The 22,500-nt window shown below is 41.6% G+C and overlaps 1 protein-coding gene across 1 annotated transcript in view; it reads right to left on the bottom strand.

The window, feature by feature from the left end:
- Positions 1 to 7,773: 7,773 nt before the first annotated feature.
- Positions 7,774 to 22,500, bottom strand: part of LOC124595788 (circadian clock-controlled protein daywake-like) — a 79,090-nt gene continuing 64,363 nt past the window's right edge. The window contains exon 6 of the mRNA XM_047134676.1: positions 7,774 to 9,956. Within this exon, the coding sequence (XP_046990632.1) occupies positions 9,787 to 9,956 (170 nt within the window). The 3' untranslated portion in view covers positions 7,774 to 9,786. The remainder of the gene's footprint in view (positions 9,957 to 22,500) is intronic.

Genomic DNA, 22,500 nt, shown 5'->3' with positions numbered 1-22,500 from the left:
ACTTAAAAGTGAATTTATGTTGAATGTGGGGCCCCCTGTAGGACTTGATACGCCACTTGGTGTGTGATACAAAGAAACGTTTTCTCTGATGGATATCACGTAAAATTGGGTTTCATACTGGAGTATTCCCTTCAGAATATCAAACTGTGGTAACATAAGGTACTTTTGTGAATACTGTGTGGATGACGGACCGTGCAAAATTAGACTGCCACATGGAAAGCCTTACAGTAGAATCCAATCAGTTAACTTTCCGGGCCAAATAACGTCAATGGCAGCGTTCAGTTAAAACTTCCGGGCTGAGAAGCCTTGGTCGGTGTATAAAATTGCTTCGCAACCTTTCGTCTCCAACTGCGGGAGACATATTCCGAGGTAAAACGTCTACTGCCACTAAGGCCTAAGGGGCTCTCGCATCTATCGGGGGCATAGAGTGCACCACAACAGCGTAATGTGATGGCGACTCTGTGACTACCTAGGGATGGCGACATCATTCTCGCTTAAAAACAATCAGTTGTCACTCAGTTGGTGCAAAGTCGACATCTGTATTTTATCTAACTTCAAACCCTCTTTTCTATTAAAATTACTATGGCGTTTATGAATCTCTAGTGCATCTATAGACACGCGTGCGTGACAAAGCGACGTCCTTGCTAAAACGCTAGTCTCACTGAATTTTATTTCGTAGTTCCCATATCGAAAAACATGCTCTGCTACGGCCCCTATTTCGGGATGTCCTAGACGACAGTTTCTTTTGTACTCGGCTATGTGGCTTTTGACATTTCTTTTATAGTACTAATATACACTAGTTCGCAAGTACACGGAATTTTAAATACCCCAAGTGTTTCTAGGGAGTGGCTTGCATCTTTTGCCGTTCTTAAATGTGCATTAATTTTCTTGGTGGACCTGAAGATCTTTTCGACCACATACTTGGCCAAAACTTTCCCAATACGATCCGTAATTTTGTTAATCAACCGGAGAAGAAATTTTCCAAATGGCAGCTGTTCTTACTCAGTATTTCCTACTTGTTCTCTTCTTTTATGAAGTGCTGGATCAATCGCCTTACTTGTACACTATGTGATCAAAAGTATCCGGACACCTAGCTGAAAATAACTTCCAAGTTCGTGGCTCCCTTCATCGGTAACGCTGGAATTCAATATGGTGCTGGCCCGCCCTTAGCTTTGATGACATTTTCCACTATCGCAGGCATACGTACAGTCAGGTGCTGGGAGGTTTCCTGCGGAATGGCAGCCCATTCTTCACTGAGGACAGGTATCGACGTCGATGTCGGTCGGTGAGGCCTGGCACGGAGTCGGCGTTCCAAAACATCCCAAAGGTGTTCTATAAGATTCAGATCAGGACTCTGTGCAGCAGACCAGTCCATTACAGGGATGTTATTGTCGTGTAACCACTCCGCCACAGGCCGTGCATTATGAACAGGTGCTCAATTGTGTTGAAAAATGCAATCGCCATCCACCAATTGCTCATCGACAGTGGGAAGCAAGAAGGTGCTGGCAGATGACATTCACTGGGCATTCGCCATACCCCCCCCCCCCCCCTCCCCATCCGCCAAACGGATCGCCACATTGTGTACTCCACACAACATTTTTCCACTGTTCAATCGTCCAATGTTTACGCTCGTTACAACAAGCGAGCCGTCGTTTGGCATTTACCGGCGTGATGTTTGGCTTATGAGCAGCCGCTCGACCAAGAAATCCAAGTTTTCTCACTTCCCGCCTAACTGCCATAGAACTTGCAGTGGATCGTGATGCAGTTTGGAATTCCTTGTGATGGTCTGGATATATGTCTGCCTGTTACACATTACGACCCTCTTCAACTGTTGGCGGTCTCTGTCAGTCAACAGACGAGGTCGGCCTGTACGCTTTTGTGCTGTACGTGTCCCTTCACGTTTCCACTTCACTATCACATAAGAACAGTGGAGCTTGGGATGTTTAGGAGTGTGGAAACCTCGCGTACAGGCGTGTGACACGAGTGACACCCAGTCACCTGACCACGTTCGAAGTCCATGAGTTCCGCGGAGCGCCCCATTGTACTCTCTCACGACGTCTAATGATTCAAAATGGTTCAAATGGCTCTGAGCACTATGGGACTTAACATCTGTGGTCATCAGTCCCCTAGAACTTAGAACTAGTTAAACCTAATTAACCTAAGGACATCACACACATCCATGCCCTAGGCAGGATTCGAAACTGCGACTGTAGCGGTCACGCGGTGCCAGACTGAAGGGCCTAGAACCGCACGGTCACATCGGCCGGCGAAGTCTAATGACGACTGAGGTCGCTGATATGGTGTACCTGGCAGTAGGTGGCAGCACAATGCACGTAACATGAAAAACGTATGGTTTTGTGGGTGTCCGCATACTTTTGATCACATAGTGTATATCCATTTTTCTTGGATGCCGAACATAAGTGATGTAATTCATCCTGCAAATATACCAACTCTGTCCACCAATATTGTAAAGACACCTCTTTTTTGTCCAGAATGATGATTTGATTCCTTGTGGAGATATCGATCAGTGTGTGTGCCCTTTCGTTGTCCCCTATGGCCCAGAATCCCGTCCATTCGTTTAACTACAGATACAGCCAGGAAAGAAAATGGACCATTGCCCTCTGTCTCCATAGTAAACTGTTTCTCTCGATTAATACAGATGAGATAAACCGAGAAGGCATCTAGCCGTTTTACCTCGAACGATGTCTCCCGCAGTTGGAGACGAAGCATTAGGAAGCAGTTTTTACATTGACTACGGCAATATTAGCAAAGACAGATCGTAAGAATTCGACGTGATCAGGTTATCCACCTCTCGGCATATAACCGCTCCGCTGCTTTCACAGATTTTTGACAATCGTCATAAACGAAAACTTTATCCATTTTTTCAACTGTCGTATAGATTGTGAAAGTCAAGAGCAAGCCATTAAAAAGTATATAGATCCATTCAAAAAATAAAGAACATGTCGTTGCCATAGTTAGGCAGCTATAAGCTGGAAAAATAAGTTACGAACGTCGCAACTCTGTACGTTGTCAGCTACATCTTAGCGAAAACCGCACCTCTTTCTCGTGTACCTGGTTTGGCCAGTTTTAGTTGCCTCATCCTGTACATCGTTATCCACACCCTCCTCTCCCATACTCCCTCCTGCTGTGCAGATGGCAGAAGTATCCTCCAGCAGGAGTCGTGCTGTGACCCATCTGTCTTACTGGTAGGCCAATGTGGGACCTAAGAACCACGTAGTATGAGAGCGCGTTGACTGCTGCTAAAAGAGCTCTTTCTTTCACGATGACAGATAAGTGTAATGGCGTTGTGGTAAGCGCTACGATTTGGGAGGCTTTAGGTTTAGATTGTGCTCTTGTGATTTTGTTGACTTAACACTTTTTTAACATGTACAAAACGAGACGGACGACGATGGTATTCTCATCCCTCTCTCCATCCCCAGTTATTTTCTCTCAACAATAAAGTTCAAATCCAGACTACTCCCTCCTTGTATCTACAGCTGGAAGGTCCGGAAAGGAACCTTATGAGATATTGTAAAAGGTTACAAATGGATTCACTGCAATCTAATAGTTCCACTATTTCTGTGAAACCACGAAGGATGCAAAATACACTACTGGCCATTAAAGTTGCTACACCGTGAAGTAGACGTGCTACAGAAGCGAAATTTAACCGACAGGAAGAAGATGCTGTGATATGCAAATGATTAGCTTTTCAGAGCATTCACACAAGGTTGGCGCCGGTGGCGACACCTACAACGTGCTGACATGACGAAAGTTTCCAACCGATTTCTCATACACAAACAGCAGTTGACCGGCGTTGCCTGGTGAAACGTTGTTGTGATGCCTCGTGTAAGGAGAAGAAATGCGTACCATCACGTTTCCGACTTTGATAAAGGTCGGATTCTAGCTATCGCGATTGCGGTTTATCATATCGCGACACTGCTGCTCGCGTTGGTCGAGATCCAATGACTGTTAGCAGAATATGGAATCGGTGAGTTCAGGAGGGCAATACGGAAAGCCGTGCTGGATCCCAACGGCCTCGTATCACTAGCAGCCGAGATGACAGGCATCTTATCCGCATGGGTGTAACGGATCGTGCAGCCACGTCTCGATCCCTGAGTCAACAGATGGGGACGTTTGCAAGACCACAACCATCTGCACGAACGGTTCGACGACGTTTGCAGCAGCACGGACTATCAGCTCGGAGACCACGACTGTGGTTACCCTTGACGCTGCATCACAGACAGGAGCGCCTGCGATGGTGTACTCAACGACGAACCTGGGTGCACGAATGGCAAAACGTCATTTCTTCGGATGAATCCAGGTTCTGTTTACAGCATCATGATGGTCGCATCCGTGTTTGGCGACATCGTGGTGAATGCACATTGGAAGCGTGTATTCGTCATCGCCATACGGGCGCATCACTCGGCGTGATGGTATGGGGTGCCATTGGTTACACGTCTCGGTCACCTCTTGTTCGCATTGACGGCACTTTGAACAGTGGACGTTACATTTCAGATGTGTTAGGACCCGTGGCTCTACCCTTCATTCGATCCCTGCGAAACCCTACATTTCAGTAGGATAATGCACGACCGTACGTTACAGGTCCTGTACCGACCTTTCTGGATACAGAAAATGTTCGACTGCTGCCCTGGACCGTACATTCTCCAGATCTCTCACCAATTGAAAACGTCTGGTCAATGGTGGCTGAGCAACTGGCTCGTCACAATACTCCAGTCACTACTCTTGATGAACTGTGGTATCGTGTTGAAGCTGCATGGGTAGTTGCACCTGTACACGCCATCCAAGCTCTGTTTCACTCAATGCCCAGGCGTATCGAGGCCGTTATTACGGCCAGACTTGGTTGTTCTGGGTACTGTTTTCTCAGGATCTATGCACCCAAACTGCGTGAAAATGTAATCAAATGTCAGTTCTAGTATAATATATTTGTCCAATGAATACCCGTTTATCATCTGTATTTTTTATTGGTGTAGCAATTTTAATGGCCAGTAGTGTATATTTAGAGTAGTTTCATTTTAGATGCAGCTGGTACAAGATGGAAGTAGAACACTAGAAACAGACGCGTATATCGCACTCAATGCAAAATAAGCAAAACTACGTGAAACTGAAGTTGCAAAGCTGAGGTACAGAATGGAAACTTCTGTTAAATGTGCGCTGTTGTACAGAAATGAAAAGTCAGTTTTTTTTTCTATGGTTCAAATTAATTCAGGTACTTTGTTCATTTTTTCCAAAATGTATGAAATTCGACGAAATATTTGATTAACAGGATAAAAAATAGTAAGCAAATAATTGGAGAACAATATATTTAAAATAGATCCACTTAATAGCTACTCCACATGTTAGGAGATATTCATACAAAATAAACTCAATACAACCGAATTTCAGACTAATTTTTGCCAGGCGAATGAGCTCATTACAAAAATAGGCAGATTTACGCGAGAGGACACTGCATTCCAACCGGTAAGAGGGCGGTGCAATGCGATCGGACGTCATTTCACTTTCAGATTGTGAACCGTAAACAGCAACTGACGAAAGTAAATTATTCTTTAGCGAAACATGGCTCCCTATCCTTCTAGAGAAATTGTTGTATGATGTTAATTTTAGGTGAATGCCATAACAATTACTCTGCAGCTGAGAAATTGTATGCGGATCGTTTCCCAAACAGACGACATCAAAGCGAAAAAATTATTCGAAATTGCACTCAACGTCCACCTCGTCACCGCGAATACAATGAAAATGACGCCCGTACCCTTACCGTTCTCGCCTGTGTTCAACTGGATCCCGAAATCAGTAGTCGTGCGATTCAGAGACAAAATGGAATACCGAAATCAACTGTTTTGAGGATTTTGAAGGCACATAAATATCATGCATATCATATCACACTGACACAGGCATTAACGCCGAAAGATATGCAAATACGCGTGCATTTCTGTCAATGGGCCTTGGATATGATAAGAGGTGACAATGATTTTTTTAGATACGTTATGTTCACCAATGAAGCCACATTCAAAAACAATGGCGAATTAAATTCTCATGATTGTCGTTATTGGTCCCCTGTCAACCCACTGTTGACAATCAACACAAATGGTCGTTAATGGTCTGGTGTAGAATTTTAAACGGTTACTTCATAGGACCGTATTTTTTTGACCGAAATGTTACTGGAGAATCTTATTTACAACTTCTCCGCGATGATTTGTTGGAGCTAATGGAAAATGTTGATTTAGAAACAAGTCAACGAATGTGGTTCCAGCAGGATGGAGCAGCTCCCCAGTATGCTAAAAATGTGCGGAGTGTTTTAAATTTATGATACCCTGGTCGGTGGATAGGACGCGGCGGACCAATTGAGTGGCCTCCACGTTCACCAGACGTAACATCTCTTGATTTTTTCTTGTGGGGTTATTTAAAAAATATTGTTTGTGAAAGACAGCCCACAACCAGAAACTATATGGAGCAACGCATTCGAGGAGCGCGTGCAGCCATATCACGGGATGTACTGCTCAAAGCTGTGGACAACTTTCGCAGACGATTGACTTTATGCATTGAAGCAAACGGGGATAATTTTGAACAATTTCTTCGTGGCTAATTTCATTAATTAAGCACCTCAAATTGTGAAAGGCAAGAGGACTGACACTAATGAAGCATCCCATGCGAACATCATTCTACTACCTCCATGTCGTTGTTCCAGGGTAACGCTAAAAGTAGGATACAGTACATTTTGTTTTAAAAATAGCTTTATTTGGCGTACCTAAAGAATCGGTGCACATTTTTGATCGATTTGATGCGTCTTTCTCGGAAAATTCTAAATAAATAAGAATTCATCCCCAAATTTACTTTTTTCTCGATTTCAACACCATCTGTCAATGGTTTAAAAACATTTTTCAGACAAAACTTGATTAATTTTTTATGGAGAATCCGAATCTGCAATAAAAAATTGGTGTTTCCATTTAAGATTTAAAAGTTGCCCCCGGCCCCACCCAAGGGGGCGGGGGCTAGAGATCACGTGTACTATCATTTGATGTCCCACTTTGAGCTTACGAACTTGTTTTAGCCACAAGTTTTACCCGATGTATAGTTTTCGAGATAATCTCATCTGAAACTTCAGATGGATCACCCTGTATATGAAACTTGAATTCTCACACACACATGCTATCACTACAGTAATGTTCTCAAACACATGTTATCTATGTCTGATACTAATTCAAACATTACTTCATAATTTTTTTTCATGAAAAGAGAAATGAAAAAAGAGAGATGAAAAAATATAATAGAGTAATGTTTGAATTGATATCAGACACAGATAATATGTATTTGAGAACATTGTAGTGCTATCAACTAAATCACAATGGCATAAAAAACTTCAAAGTCTTTCATCTTGGAACAAAAACAAAATAGAGTAAACAAGTCAATAAGAAAAATCTTGCATCAGAAATAAACAATTTCATACAGCTTTCGTTAAATATGTGAAAACAATGTCCTGTAGTTTTCTTCAAGACATGTAGTACACTTTCAAAATGAGTTGTAGTGTGACCAGTTTTTTGTGCTTTTAGGTAAATTTTATCAGTTTCAAATGACAATGAAGCTGAATATATATGTCAAAAATCTAAAAGGATTATATGTGTGTAAAATGGGAAATATTTGTTCCAATCAAATATACAAAAATGAAAAATTGGAAATAACATCAATACAGTTAAATACCACTTGTTAATAAAGTATAATATAAATCGAAACTAACAACAAAAAATAAAAACATCTATAGAAAATTTAGAAGTTTATTACAGTACAAATTTGGAAAAGAAATGAACTGAAAATGTTGGCAGCACAAACACTAACTAGAAAATATGAGGATGCAATAGACTAGAGCAAATGACACACAAATGTTGCAAAGTGTTTCAACAATCTAAGACTCAGAAGTCTCAAATATAAAAACAGATGTTATCATGGTATTTCATGCTGAATTATGTGAGTAAAGGTTTGATAGGATTGTTCTGAAACTATTACAATTGAAATTATAAATGCTACATATATAAATATATTATGAAGTAATTATTTTTGTAAATCATATGCCACATTATATGAATAGCCTATCACTTTGAATCTTAGAGTGATTTACAGTAAAAGATGTTTATGTAATCTGTACTTTATTTCGTAATCTGTGATGATAACTTCATTGTTTTACCCTTAGTGCATGGAAGGGAAGCAAACATTTTTGCATACATACACATTTCTACAAATAATTTTAAAAATCTAACTATGAAAAACTTTTAATAACTGAGATAGCATCAATTAATTTTTATTATTGAGAACCAATTTTGACAGTTGAAACTGTCATCATCTGATCTTAAATATTTTTTTGGGTATATATCATTTTCTATTATGCATGTAACACTTATGCCAAGTAGCCATTACTGTGGAGAATTTGCATTTGCACCATTACTTCGGCTGAGGAGTATCCATGATGTATATAACATGTCATGTAAATGTAATAATTTGTACAAATGTGCATTTTTGGTCTATATTGTGCACTTGAACAACCAACAAGCATCAGTGGAGTGCTACATGCGAGCTTGCTCGTTTGCACAAGGTACTTTTCCTCCATATATGGTTTTAATTGTGACAAACCTATGGATAATGTGCTTTATTTTCTCCACCATAGTGACAACAGAATGTGACTAGATGACAAGTGTGATAGATGTATAGTGCAATACAATTTATGACCAAAAATTTTTGGAAGATCAGAAAATGAGAGTTCCAGCAGTCAAAACTGGTCATCAATAATAAAAAATTATTTATGCAATCTCAGCTATTAAAATTTTTTTCTAGTAAATATAGATTGCTCCTTTCAGTTTCTCAATATGAGAAATTCCAATCACACTTTAGTTGAATACCTATTATACTAAAGGGTGCCTTATGTGTAATGTTTGTTAAAATTACTGAATTGTCAACTGTCTTCAAAACAGTCTTAATCTGAGGTGAATTATGATATGGACAACATATACAGACTAAAAATATTGCAAATATTCTACCTCATAAATGAAAAACTTTGAGATAGTGTTATATCCAAGTTATTTTATTGGCATTCTGTAAGAAATGCAAACTCAAAGTCATAGAGGAATAGAATATTTTTCTGTATAAATATTGGTAAAGACAACTAACTTTATTTTTTCTCGCATTTTAATGAAATTTAATTTAGACTTCACATTTGTATGGGTTTAAAAACAGCAACAGAATAAAAAACACTCAAAAGAATATAAACAAGAAAAGAAGTACATTATAAATTATATAATCTAGATGTCATTGTGACAATGATTCTATTTGCTTCCATTTCATTTTAGGAACTAGGCTTGCTAAGTCACTTGCTACAGTACAATAATGGCAAAGTTCTTCATAGGAAGACAGGCTTCAGATTGTTAGCGTACTTATTATTATGGCTGTATATAATTTTTTTAAGCCTCAATAAATTTTCCTGTGAAATTGGTCTGCTTTCTTACTTTATTGCATCGTATCGCATTTTATATACTGTTATATTAATAGAAAGACTGAAGGAGGCCTAATAGATGTACAAAAACTGTGTTGAATGGAATGGACTATACAGACATTTTCTTCTGCAAATTATTAAGACATTTCTCGTTTCTTCAATCCTTTTACAAATATTCAAATTTTGTGCGAATTTGCTAATGTTTCTGATATAATTTGCCATGACAGGCAAGTCATCCTTAAGTTGCTGTTGGTGCGATTAAGCGATACAGGTCTTGTCTCGCTATTTGAGTATTAAGATGAAACAGACGAAATGTCTCCAACGAAGTACTCTACTGGCACCTTGTCCAGCAAACGACCCAGAATACTTGTCAGCAAGTCTTCAATAGTTTCTGTGAGCACTGGCTTCAGCGAGTCGAATGCCACCTCCCAGTTGTCATTCAGGTATTTGTTGGTGCTCTCCTCTGAAACAGAAACATATAATAGAGGTTCATTTCATAACTGCATGCAGCTGAGATAGGGGATGCAAAGGAGAATTATAGATAACCACTACTGTCCATGTACAGTGCCAAATACTTAATTGCTATACAGTTTTTGTTTATGACCACTGTTATCACAAGAAGATCGTTGTAATGTACACGAGTACTACGTTGCACAGAGCCCACGGTAGACACACGTTGACAAGTATTTGTTTAGCGGAACAAGAATAAGCAGAAGCAGAAATGTTGATAAGTCGTGGCGCACGTCCCACGTTACGTCAATTTGAATCATATCTTGGGCGTATTCATGGTGACAATGATTGTTAACGCAATGATTGTTGTTGGTGACAGTGACTAAGTCAGGCAAAGTCGTTGGTGTGTAAACCATGTACCGCTCACCTGCGCGTTACAGAAGTGGGGAACTGTAATTATTCTACAAAACAAATTATTTACTAGAAGTCTTCTAGAACAGTCGTCTGCGATTTCTTTCTCCACTTGAAGACAATATGTGTTGGGCGGAAGATGGTACGGATGAAAAATGATGTATTCAGCTCTGTATCAATGTTGGAATGTAGTCGCATTAAGTCGGGTGATGCTGAGGGAATTAGATTAGGAAATGAGACACTTAAAGTAGTAAAGGAGATTTGCTATTTGGTCGAAGTAGAGAGGATATAAAACGTAGACTGGCAATGGCAAGGAAAGCGTTTCTGAAGAAGAGAAATTTGTTAACATCGATTATTGATTTAAGTGTCAGAAAGTCATTTCTGAAAGTATTTGTATGGAGTGTAGCCATGTATGGAAGTGAAACATGGACGATAAATAGTTTGGACAAGAAGAGAATAGAAGCATTCGAAATGTGGTGCTACAGAAGAATGCTGAAGATTAGATGGGTAGATCATATAACTAATGAGGAAGTATTGAATAGGATTGGGGAGAAGAGAAGTTTGTGGCACAACTTGACCAGAAGACGGGATCGGCTGGTAGGACATGTTCTGAGGCATCAAGGGATCACCAATTTAGTATAGGAGGGTAATGTGGAGGGTAAAAATCGTAGAGGGAGACCAAGAGATGAATACACTAAGCAGATTCAGAAGGATGTAGATTGCAGTAGGTACTGGGAGATGAAGAAGCTTGCACAGGATAGAGTAGCATGGAGAGCTGCATCAAACCAGTCTCAGGACTGAAGACCACAACAACAACAACATCAATGTTGGAGAAATATTCAACGGCCCGCACTGGAAAAATCCGAAAGGACAGCGTCTACCGTGTTTCAAAACTTCTGTATGGTAATCTGAAATTCGCTGTTAGTGAGTGACTAAGACAACTCCCGTATAAAAGTACATAGTCTTCAGTGTAGGCTGTATATAGGGCTAAGACATAGTAACTTCGTTCATTAATCGGTGCGCTCGTGGAGTATGCTGAAAAAACCACCACTGAAAATATGGCACTGTAAGGAAAAGGGGAGAAACGATCAAATACATGATCCAAATGGCGGTTCGGCACGTTTATTAGGACATGGTCACAAGTTACGACTTGTTTTCAATATAGTCTCCCGACTCAGCAAACATGCTGCATACGTCGACATCATGGTCAACAGCCACTCGCAGCATATACGTTGTAATGGGAGCGATACGTCGTCGGGAGCGATATGCTTCAGAACAGGAAGAGTCCTAATAAATCCCTGATAGACCTGATCTTTCACATTACCCACATTCAGAAGTTACGTGGACTTAAGTCAGAGATCCGAAAGGCAATGCATCTTGCAGTTACTAGAGATGATGCGGTCGATACAAAAGGTTTCTTACACGAAAATAGTCGTGTGTACTCACTTGCGTTCTTGCAATGCTGGAATCAGGAGGTCCTTATTACGTGGAGATGTTACTGTGCACGTAACAGGCTCGTGAGGCATCATCTCTTAGAAGAAAAGAGAACCGAGAATAAAGAAACTTGTGAAACTACACCACACAGACACAGGCTGCATGCACATCAAGTGGAGAAGTAGAACCCCATACGCAGCAGTTCTGTGAATTCATGGCACCGTTGAGCGTAAAATGTGCCCCGTCTTTCCAACTAATATTCCCTGGCCACATGTCGTCTATTTCCATGCTTGCCAAAAAACGAACAGCAAAGTCACGGCGTTGTGATCTAGCTTGGGGCTTCAGTTGGTGTACATTGTGAATCTTGTAGAGATACCAGCCCAAAATATGTCAAAAAATCTTTTGAAAAATTGACCAGGGAAGAGACAATTCCCGTGATAAACCACGAGAATGGCTGCAGAATTTGAAGCATGTGCTGCACGGTCGGCTACAGCTACAGAAACTTCATTAACAGTTGCCCTGGGAATGGGCTACCTACTTCTTCGTGCTGCAGCACCTAATTCACCCATTTCTTCAGCCAGCCGGAGTGGCCGTGCGGTTCTAGGCGCTACAGGCTGGAACCGAGCGACCGCTACGGTCGCAGGTTCGAATCCTGCCTCGGGCATGGATGTGTGTGATGTCCTTAGGTTGGTTAGGTTTAATTAGTTCTAAGTTCTAGGCGACTGATGACCTCAGAAGTTAAGTCGCATAGTGCTCAGAGCCATTTGAACCTATTTCTTCAAATTCTTGATCATCTTCTTTAGCCCATTTATTGACATGGGGCCTCCTCCAGCTGTTTCTGTCGGTGATATTCCAGAAATGCAGAGCTCCTGTGGCCGCTGTTCTGATGAAAGAACTTTATTAGCAGTGTACGGTCTTTCTTCTCAATAGCTACTGCGTTTCGTATGGAAAACTTCAACCTTCATAATCATTTACAAACAGTCACTTCACAGGAGAAATTAACACGCGACGCTAAGCGACAAATGGCATACTGACGTAAAAACAGGAAATATTTCACATTCTGATTGCCTTCTGCTCCATATTTTCATCTGGTGGCAGAAAGTCCAACTACTATTTTTTCAGCATACTCCGTAGCATACAGATTAATAAACATCTGTACGATGTTTCAACGACCCGTGATGTATACACCTCACAATGCAGCAATTGGAACACCGTCAGTTTAATTATAATCATCCAGTATTATAAAAGTGTGTACGTATGTTTTACTTCTCCGCCTAAACCACTGGATCGATTTTAAACAAACTTGGTACACATACGAATAACTTACAGTTTGGAAAGGACTACTCTGGTGGTTAGGACATCTTTCCTCTCACAGGGATGGGGGTTGGGAGCAAAAAAGTATTGCAGTTCTCGACGAGCAAATAGCCAGACTATTTTCATCGAGTATTTGAGAATGAGACTACTCGGTGACTTACAACAAACTTCACACTTAATTTCAAAACTTTAAGAGACTTTTTCTTGCTGGCAGCTCCCCCTCCCCCCACACACGCAAAAAATCATGGAAGGAAAAAAGTTTACTACGTTTTCGCTGTTCAAAAAGCAAAACTACCACATCAAGCGTGAAGGTTTATTTTATTACTTCTTTACTACTAACTCTATTCACAACACGCTTTACAGACGTTATACACATACAGCATTGAATGTAACATCAAAAATGTATGACGGTATTCACATGTAGCATTCAGTGCATCTGCAAAAATGTGTGACTGTATGGCACATAGTTGAGGAGATATAATGTCATAAACACTGAGATGCTTCGAAAACAACCGTGTCATACACGACGTTTTAATTTATTATTCGTTTACTACTGGCTCTATTATGAACACAATATCCAAACATACCACTGGATGTACCTGCAGAATTATGTCATTGTACGATGCGTAGTTCAAGAGATATTAGGGGATAAACATTGTGCTGCGTGGAACGAAACTGCAGGGCGCTAGAGATATGGGTGAAATATGTCTACAAATATGAGTGAAATACGTAAAATACATCTGAAACATTTGTGCAAGTGCGTACACGGACGAAAAGTTGGGTAAAAATCTCCTTTTAAAACCCAGGTTTCACTTCAGTCAAACTTCGCATGCATATTCTTAATACATGGAAAAAATACTATTAGGTTAAAAAAAGCAATTTCGTATTGGTGTGGAGTTCATTAGGTGGAATGAGAAGGGGAAGAGGAGGTGGATAGACAGAGAAGAGGAAAGATAAAATAGACATGGCTAGTCGGAGGAAACGATGGACAGAGAGGATGAGGGAGAAATGGACAGAGAAAGGGAAGATGAGGAGACGGACAGGGAGAATGGGCAGAAGAAGAGGGTCAGAGAGAGGGGGGGGGGGCGGCAGAAGATGGTCAAAGAGAGGAGGAGCAGGAGATTGACAGAGAGAATGGGCAGAAGAAGAGGAACAGAGAGAGGGGCGCGGCAGAAGATGGTGAAAGTGAGGAGGAGCAGGAGATGTACAGGGTGAAGAGAATATGGACAGAGAGAGAGGGAGATGACAATGACAGAGTGGGGATTGGAGGAGGCAGACTAAGAGAGAAGGAAGGAGATGAACAGAGAGAAGAGGGAGTAGGTGATGGACAGAGAGAGGGGAAGAAGGAAATGGAAGGGGGAGGGAGAAGGAGAAGTTGGAGAAAGAGAAGGGAGGATGATATGGCCAGAGAGATGAGGAGCAGCAGAGTGACAGAAAACTTGAATTGGAGGAGGGCAGAGAGCAGGGAAGGAGGAAATGGACGGGGCAGGGTGAGGAGGAGATCGACAGAGATTGGGGGCTGAAGGAGGTAGAGAGAGAGAGAGAGAGAGAGAGAGAGAGAGAGAGACAGAAGATTGACAGATGAAGGGGGATGAGGAGATGGAGATGGGAAGGAGAGTTGGACAGGGAGAGGGGGCAGATGGACAAGAACAGGGAGAGGAGAAGATGGACATAGAGAGGGGGATAGAGGAGATGCAGTAACAGAAGATTGAATAAATACATACACAGGTAATGCTGAGTACTCAGATGGTTGTTGTTGTGGTCTTCAGTCCTGAGACTGGTTTGATGCAGCTCTCCATACTACTCTATCATCTGCAAGCTTCTTCGTCTCCCAGTACCTACTGCAACCTACATCCTTCTGAATCTGCTTAGTGTTTTCATCACTTGGTCCCTCTCTACGATTTTTACCCTCCTAAATTGGCGATCCCTTGATGCCTCAGAACATGTCCTACCAACCGATCCCTTGTTCTAGTCAAGTTGTGCTACAAATTCCTCTTCTCCTCAATTCGATTCAATACCTCCTTATTAGTTATGTAATCTACTCATCTAATCTTCAGCATTCTTCTGTAGCACCACATTTCGAAAGCTTCTATTATCTTCTTGTCCAAACTATTTATCGTACATGTTTTTCTTCCGTGCTGACTACGTGTCAATAAATCATTTTCTTCAAGGCAATTGATAATGTTCGAACACATTATATGTTTCAAAACCCTACTGCAAATCGACGTTAGTGATATGGGCCTGCAATTCAGCGGGTTACTCCTACTTCCCTTTTTCAGTAGTGACGTCTTTAGGTATGGATCTTTCTGTTAGCGAGCGGTTGTATATAATTGCTAAATATCGAGCTATTGTATCAGCATTCTCTCAAAAGAACCTGACTGGTATACAATCTGGATCGTAGGCCTTGGCTTTATTAAGTGATTTAAGCTGCTTTGCTATACCGAGGATATCTACTTCCACGTTTCTCATCTTGGAAGTTGTTCTTGATTGGAATTAAGGAATATTTACATCTTCTCCTTTGTTCAAGGAGTTTTTGAAAACCGTGTTTTACAACTCTGCTTTAGTGGCACTGTCATCAATGTAGGGACAGGAGTCTTTAGAATGTGCTGCACTGTGCGCAATGAATTCAGTTGTTGACTTACGCAACGGTTTTTCCCGGAGGCATTACTTGATAATTGTTTGCACCTTGAGACACGTTAATTTTATGACTGAGCTGTGGGAGTCAGTTAGGAGTGCCAGCCTTGATCTTTCCGCGTTGTTCACTGGCACTATGTCATCTACACCACTCTTATGGTCGCAAGAAATCTATCTATATTTTACATTGCTCTTTGTACTCTATTATTTTAGAATTTGTCATTTACAATTTTAACAATCCTTTCTCACCCAGATGGTGAGACACTGAGTGATATAAGGGGTATACAGTGACTGTAACACATTCCTGACATTCCACAAAAAATATATTTCAGCATTTGCCGTGCACGTTCCAGAACTTTCCGTTCTCTAGATTAATGTCGGATTCGGAAGTAAGATTAAGAGGTGGAATTCCAGTTAGCAGACAAAAAGTAATTTTCGTACGTGACAATGAAACTCGCTTTCACTAAATTGCAAATTATTCATTATACTCTTAACATATATTCTTCCAAATGGTGAAAATACGGCTACGACGTAACGTGAAGACGTGTACAACATGCAGCATTCATTCCAGGTTCGAGTTCCTGTCCGGCACACAGTTTTATCCGTCAGGTATTTTCAGAATTAGCTCACACTGCGCTGCAGAGTGACAGTAAACAATTCCGAGTGTCCTACAATATTTACGACGATGATGCACAGGCACATATTATTTCGAAAGGGAGCAACAGCGTAAACTGCCTGTCAGTAGGTTTGCTGGTAGTGAAGAAATAAAATAGAGCAAGTTTGAAGAATACGTCTTAGAGAGACGAAAAGATTAGGACAACAACAGTCTGCCTCGTTTATTGAATTAAAAGATAATTGATATTAAACAGTAACATCAGACAGTAGTACCCATAAGCAAACAAATAAAACATTGATTTACGGCGTTTCTGAATACTCATGTATATTACTGGACTGTGAGACAAAGTGTACATTCAGGCGACTTGAAGCACAAGTTAAGATGATTAGAGCAAAACATCAACGGCTCTCTTTGTAGTACTGGAAATTGGATGACGTAAATATACGAGAGTGAGCAAAATAAAACTGACTCTGAGAATTTTTTGTGTACCTTAAGAGAAGCAACCAAAGTTATGTCATCTGCACAAATTACATCATCAATAACAACGGTTCAAACGGCTCTGAGCACTATGGGACTTAACTTCTGAGGTTATCAGTCCCCTAGAACTTACAACTACTTAAGCCTAACTAACATAAGGACATCACACACATCCATGCCCGAGGCAGGATTCGAACCTGCGCCCGTAGCGGTCGCACGGTTCCAGACTGTAGCGCCTAGAACGGCTCGGCCGCTCCGGCCAGCTTACATCATCAATCCCAGTGCAGATGATATAAGTTTGGTTGCCTGTCTTAAGGTGCATGAAATATTCTCAGCGCTATTTTTATTTTGCTTACGTTGTAGAAGTGGAAAATTGTACTAGAATGTCAAATTTCTTGTATCGCACTGTACATTACCGATTATTGAGCTAAATAACATTGTATTATATTCTTTCTCTGATTACACGTGAACGTAGATTAAACACATCTATCGTTATAGAGGACACGAATATCAACCCTGAAATGTTCGCAAAGTTCAGTAACTTGCTCGCCAGGTTTCGAGAGGGTGCGTTTCTGGATGAGGTATCGAATATATTGCTTCCCCCTACTTATACCTCCCGAGGAGATCACGAATGTAAAATTAGAGAGATTAGAGCGCGCACGGAGGCTTTCAGACAGTCGTTCTTCCCGCGAACCATACGCGACTGGAACAGGAAAGGGAGGTATTGACAGTGGCACGTAAAGTGCCCTCCGCCACACACCGTTGGGTGGCTTGCGGAGTATCAATGTAGATGTAGATGTAGATGTAGATACTCGAAGCGTTGTTCACTTGTAAAAAAGAACATTCCATTGTCTACATTTGTTGCATCTTTCTTGAACCACTCCACTTTAATCTGTAAAACACATTCTTTTGAATGTTGCCTTCATTTGTTGGTCTTTCTCAAATCACTCCACTTGAAACTGAAGACTAGTTTCACATGTTATGTGAGATGATTTTCATCGTGAAGGTAGATTGTGTATATAGCACACTGATCGGACAATAATTCAGTGGAAGTAACGTCTTATCAACCGTTAGTCTCAATTTTATTACGATCGTGTGCGGAGAAAACAACAATATTTATTAGCTGAAAACAATAGACACAATCTTATGCGACAGAACCAACTTTAATGAAGAAAGTTGGCTACCTGTGTATGTGAGCTTTCCTCTCATAAAATTATGACACCTCGTAAAATTAGTGAGTGGTGTTTAGTCGAAATACTTGACGTGAGAAAGCAGTGTGGGCTCGAGCCCAAATGTTAGTACGTGCAGTACAACAAATAGTGGACAGTCCACTACATCCACCTGATACCCATCCTATGCCTACAGACATCTATCTTAGCCTACCCAGCATCAGCTCTTCCTCATATCAAGAACGGCACACTTCCCTTTCTTCCTTCAGAGGTACTAAACTATACCAACAGACGACTGAAATGTTTGTCATAATTTGTTCGTGTAATAACTAGCCAATGTCATAAACTTCGTTGCTACATCAATCCTACATCACACTCTTCACACAATTCAGCCTTTCTAAAACGATGAAACTTGTTGCATGTTCTTTACTTCAGTATAACATTTCTTTTACCACTATCGCCTCCAACTTTTCTTATCATTTTACCAAATCGCCAAAAACAACTACCTCCAATGCACTCAATGTCGACAATGACGTTCATAATTTTACGTTGTTTTAAAGACATGAACGTAATTTATCTATACTGAAGAAAATTATATTTCACTGAGAATCGATGAGCTCCATTTGCCAAACAATATTTCTTCTCTTTTCGTTGCACAATCCATTTAAAACACTATGGACACAATTTTAATGCTAATTGAAATTAAAATACAGTTACATGTTCACGCTAAAGCATTTCATCAACTAATGCCAAAGTTCTTACATATAGTGTGCTATTTATAAGACACTTTAACTAGTCTTACGAGCATCTTTGTGTCGGTCTTCAGGTCGAAGACTGGTTTGATACAACTCTCCACGCTGGCCTATCCTGTGCATATCATCGGCTCTGTGTAACTTCTCCAACGTTTGGGGTGAGCCAAAAGTCGTTAAAATTTGAAAATTAAATACTTGACGGACTGACGTAGTGAGGTAAGCATTGAAACACATACTTAAAGTGACAGTTTTTTTTATTAAAACCAAAGAAAGTGCACAAAATGTCCAAAAGACGAATTCCTCTCCTGTGCCACCCTCTTCATCTCAGAGTAGCACTTGCAACCTACGTCCTCAATTATTTGCTGGATGTACCCAGTCTCTGTCTTTCTCTACAGCTTTTGCTTTGTACAACTCCCTCTAGTACCATGGAAATCATTCCCTGATGTCTTAACAAATGTGCTATCACCGTGTCCCTCCTCCTTTCCTCTCCGATTTGGCGCAGAACCTTCTCATTCCTTATTTTATCAGTCCACTTAATTCTCAGCATTCTTCTGTAGCACCACATCTCAGACGATTCGATTCTCTTTCTGTTCCGGTTTTTCCACAGTGCATGTTTCGCAACCATACAATGCTGTGCTCCAAACGTACAGTCTCAGAAATTTCTTCCTCAATTTAAGGCCTATGTTTGATACTAGTAGATTTCTTTTGGCCGGGAATGCCCTTTTTGCCAGTTCTAGTCTGCTTTTGAAGTCCTTCTTGCTCCGTCCGTCGTTGGGGTTGGGTTGAGTTGTTTGGGGGAGTAGACCAGACAGCAAGGTCATCGGTCTCATCGGATTATGGAAGGACGGGGAAGGAAGTCGGCCGTGCCCTTTCAAAGAAACCATCCCGGGATTTGTCTGGAGCGATTTATGAAAATCGCGGAAAACCTAAAACAGGAGGGCCGGACGCGGGATTGAACCGTCGTCCTCCCGAACGCGAGTGTCCGTTGTTAGTTACTTTGCTGCCCAGGTAGTAGAATTCCTTAACTTCATCTACTTCGCCACCATCAGTCCTGACGTTAAGTTTCCAGCAGACCTCATTTCTGCTGCTTCTCATTGCCTTCAATCCGTAGTCATTAGACTTTCCATTCCATTCCATTCAGCAGATCCTGTAATTTTTCTTCATTTTCACTCAGGATAGCAATGTCATGAGCGAATCGTATCACTGATAGCTTTTCACCTTCAATTTTAATTCCACTCCTGGACCTTTCTTTTATTTCCATCATTGCTTCTTCGATATACGGGTTGTACAGTAGTGGTGAAAGACTACATCTCTGTCTTACACCTTTTCAATCCAACCACTTCGTTCTTGGTCGTCCACTCTTATTACTCCCTCTCGGCTCTTGTACAAGTTGTATATTACCCACCTCTTCCTGTAGCTTACCTCTATTTTCCTTAGAATTTTGAACATCTTGCTCCAGATTACATTGTCGATCGCTTTTTCCAGATCGACAAATCCTATGAACATGGCTTTAGTCTTGCTTCCATTATCAATCGCAACGTCAGAATTGCCTCTCTGGTGCCTTTGCCTTTCCTAAATCCAAACCGATCGTTATCTCACATATCCTCAATTTTCTCTTCCATTCTTCTGTATATTATTCTTGTAAGTAATTCAGACGCATGAGCTGTTCAGCTGATTGTGCGATAGTTCTCGCACTTGTCATCTCTTGTAGTCTTCGGAATTGAGTGGATGATATTTTTTTCCAAAGTCAGACGATATCTCACCAGACACATACATTCTACACACCAACATCAGCCGCACGGGGTAGCCGTGTGGCCTGAGGCGCCTTGCCACATTTCGCGCGGCTCTCTCCGTCGGAGGTTCGAGTCCTCCCTTGCATATGTGTGTTTGTGTTGTCCTTAGCGTAAGTTAGTTTATGTTAGATTAAGTAGTGTGTAAGCCTAGGGACCGATGACCTTAGGAGTTTGGTCCCACAGTTTTCCACCAACGTGTATAGTCGTTTCGTTGCCAGTTTCCCCAATGAAATTCTGATGGAATGCTATCTATCCCTGCTGCCTTATTTGATCTTAGGTTCAGGTCACCCTACAACCAGCAATCACACGGACTGAGGCTGAGGACCTGGGAGACCAAGAATGACAGAAGCGACGGCTCAGCACGCGATCCTCACCAAACGATGTGCGTAAGAGATCTTTCACAATATGTGGTGGAGCACCATCATTAAAAATCGTACCTTCCAGCAGGTGCTTATCAGCCAAGCTAGGGATGATGTGACCCTATAACATATCGCCATACTCCCAATATCGGCGTACCTCGCGCCCGTCACGCTGACAGTATGAAAAGCAGCATCCTGCATTTCCTTGAAGAAATACGGGTCCGATCACGATTGATGACGTAGATCCAGGCCATGTCATGACTTTCTCATCATGTAGTGGGTTTCCAACGACAGATATAGGGTCTTCGGTAGCCCAAATTCTGCAGTTTTGGGTGTTAATAGACCTACGGAGTGTGACATGGGTTTCGTTGGTCTACAACACTTTAGCAAGCAATCGTCTTCTCACCACACTTTCTGAAGCGCCCACACCGCAAATTCTCTCCGTGTCGCGAAACAGGCGGCTAAAAGTTCATGATGACGCCAGATTTTGTACAGATAGCTTTGGAGGGTACATCTTATTGCCCTCCAAATAGCAGTGCGTGAAATGCGGGTGCGACGTCAGAGTTCATGAACACTGACTTCATTATCCGGAGATGAAACTGCGAAAGTCTCCATTTCGTCCTGAACTGTCCAAGCAACTGTAGCCCACTACTGGGTCGATAGTATAAACAACCCTTGACTTCGAATCTCGTGGTCGATTCCTTCACAGCGACATTTGTCACAGGATTTTCATTGCAGTAGCGGCTACTCCATTCCATAGCAAGGGATCACTAACAGTGCTTTTTCTGGTAAAGACAACTTGTTGCGATTGCTTGCGCATCTGACTCCCTCTCTCGCTACACCTCATTTTGCATACGATTCTCATGCGGCGTCACTGACGTGTCGCTGTCCAGTGCTATCTACTGGCACTCGTCTCTGGTTTCAATAAAACCTCATAACATACTTTCGGGTCACCCTGTACACTATGTGATCGCAAGTATACGGACACCTGGCTGAAAATGAATACGAGTTCGTAGCGCCCTCCATCGGTAATGTTGGAATACAATATAGTGTTGGCCCACTCGCAGCCTTGACGACAACTTCCACTCTGGCATGCATACGTTCAATCAGGCGCTGGAAGATTTATTCACGGAGTGCTGCACTGAGGAGAGGTATAGAGGTCAGTCGGTGAAGCCTAGCTCGAAGTCGGCGTTCCAAAATATCCCAAAGGTGTCAGTCAACAGACGAGGTCGGCCTGTACGCTTCTGTGCTACACGTGTCCCTTCATGTTTCCACTTCACTGTCACATCGTAAACAGTAGACCTCGGGATGTTTAGGAGTATCGAAATGATAAGAGTTACATCCAGTCACCTGACTGCGTTCGAAGTCCGTGAATTCCGCGGATGCTCCATTCTGCTCTTTCACGATGTCTAATGATTCCTGAGGTCGCTGATATGGAGTACCTGGCAGTAGGTAGCCGCACAATGGACCTAATATGAAAAACGTATGCTTTTGGGGGTGTCCGGATACTTTTGATTACATAGTGTATATCCATTTGGATCTGCTTCCTGTAGTCATGTCTCAGTTTCCCTCTACAATTTTTACCCTCTCAACGTCCC

The sequence above is a fragment of the Schistocerca americana genome, chromosome 2 (assembly GCF_021461395.2).
Source record: "Schistocerca americana isolate TAMUIC-IGC-003095 chromosome 2, iqSchAmer2.1, whole genome shotgun sequence".
In the NCBI taxonomy this organism is placed as follows: Eukaryota; Metazoa; Arthropoda; class Insecta; order Orthoptera; family Acrididae; genus Schistocerca; species Schistocerca americana.
This window is presented reverse-complemented; position numbering and strand designations above follow the sequence as displayed.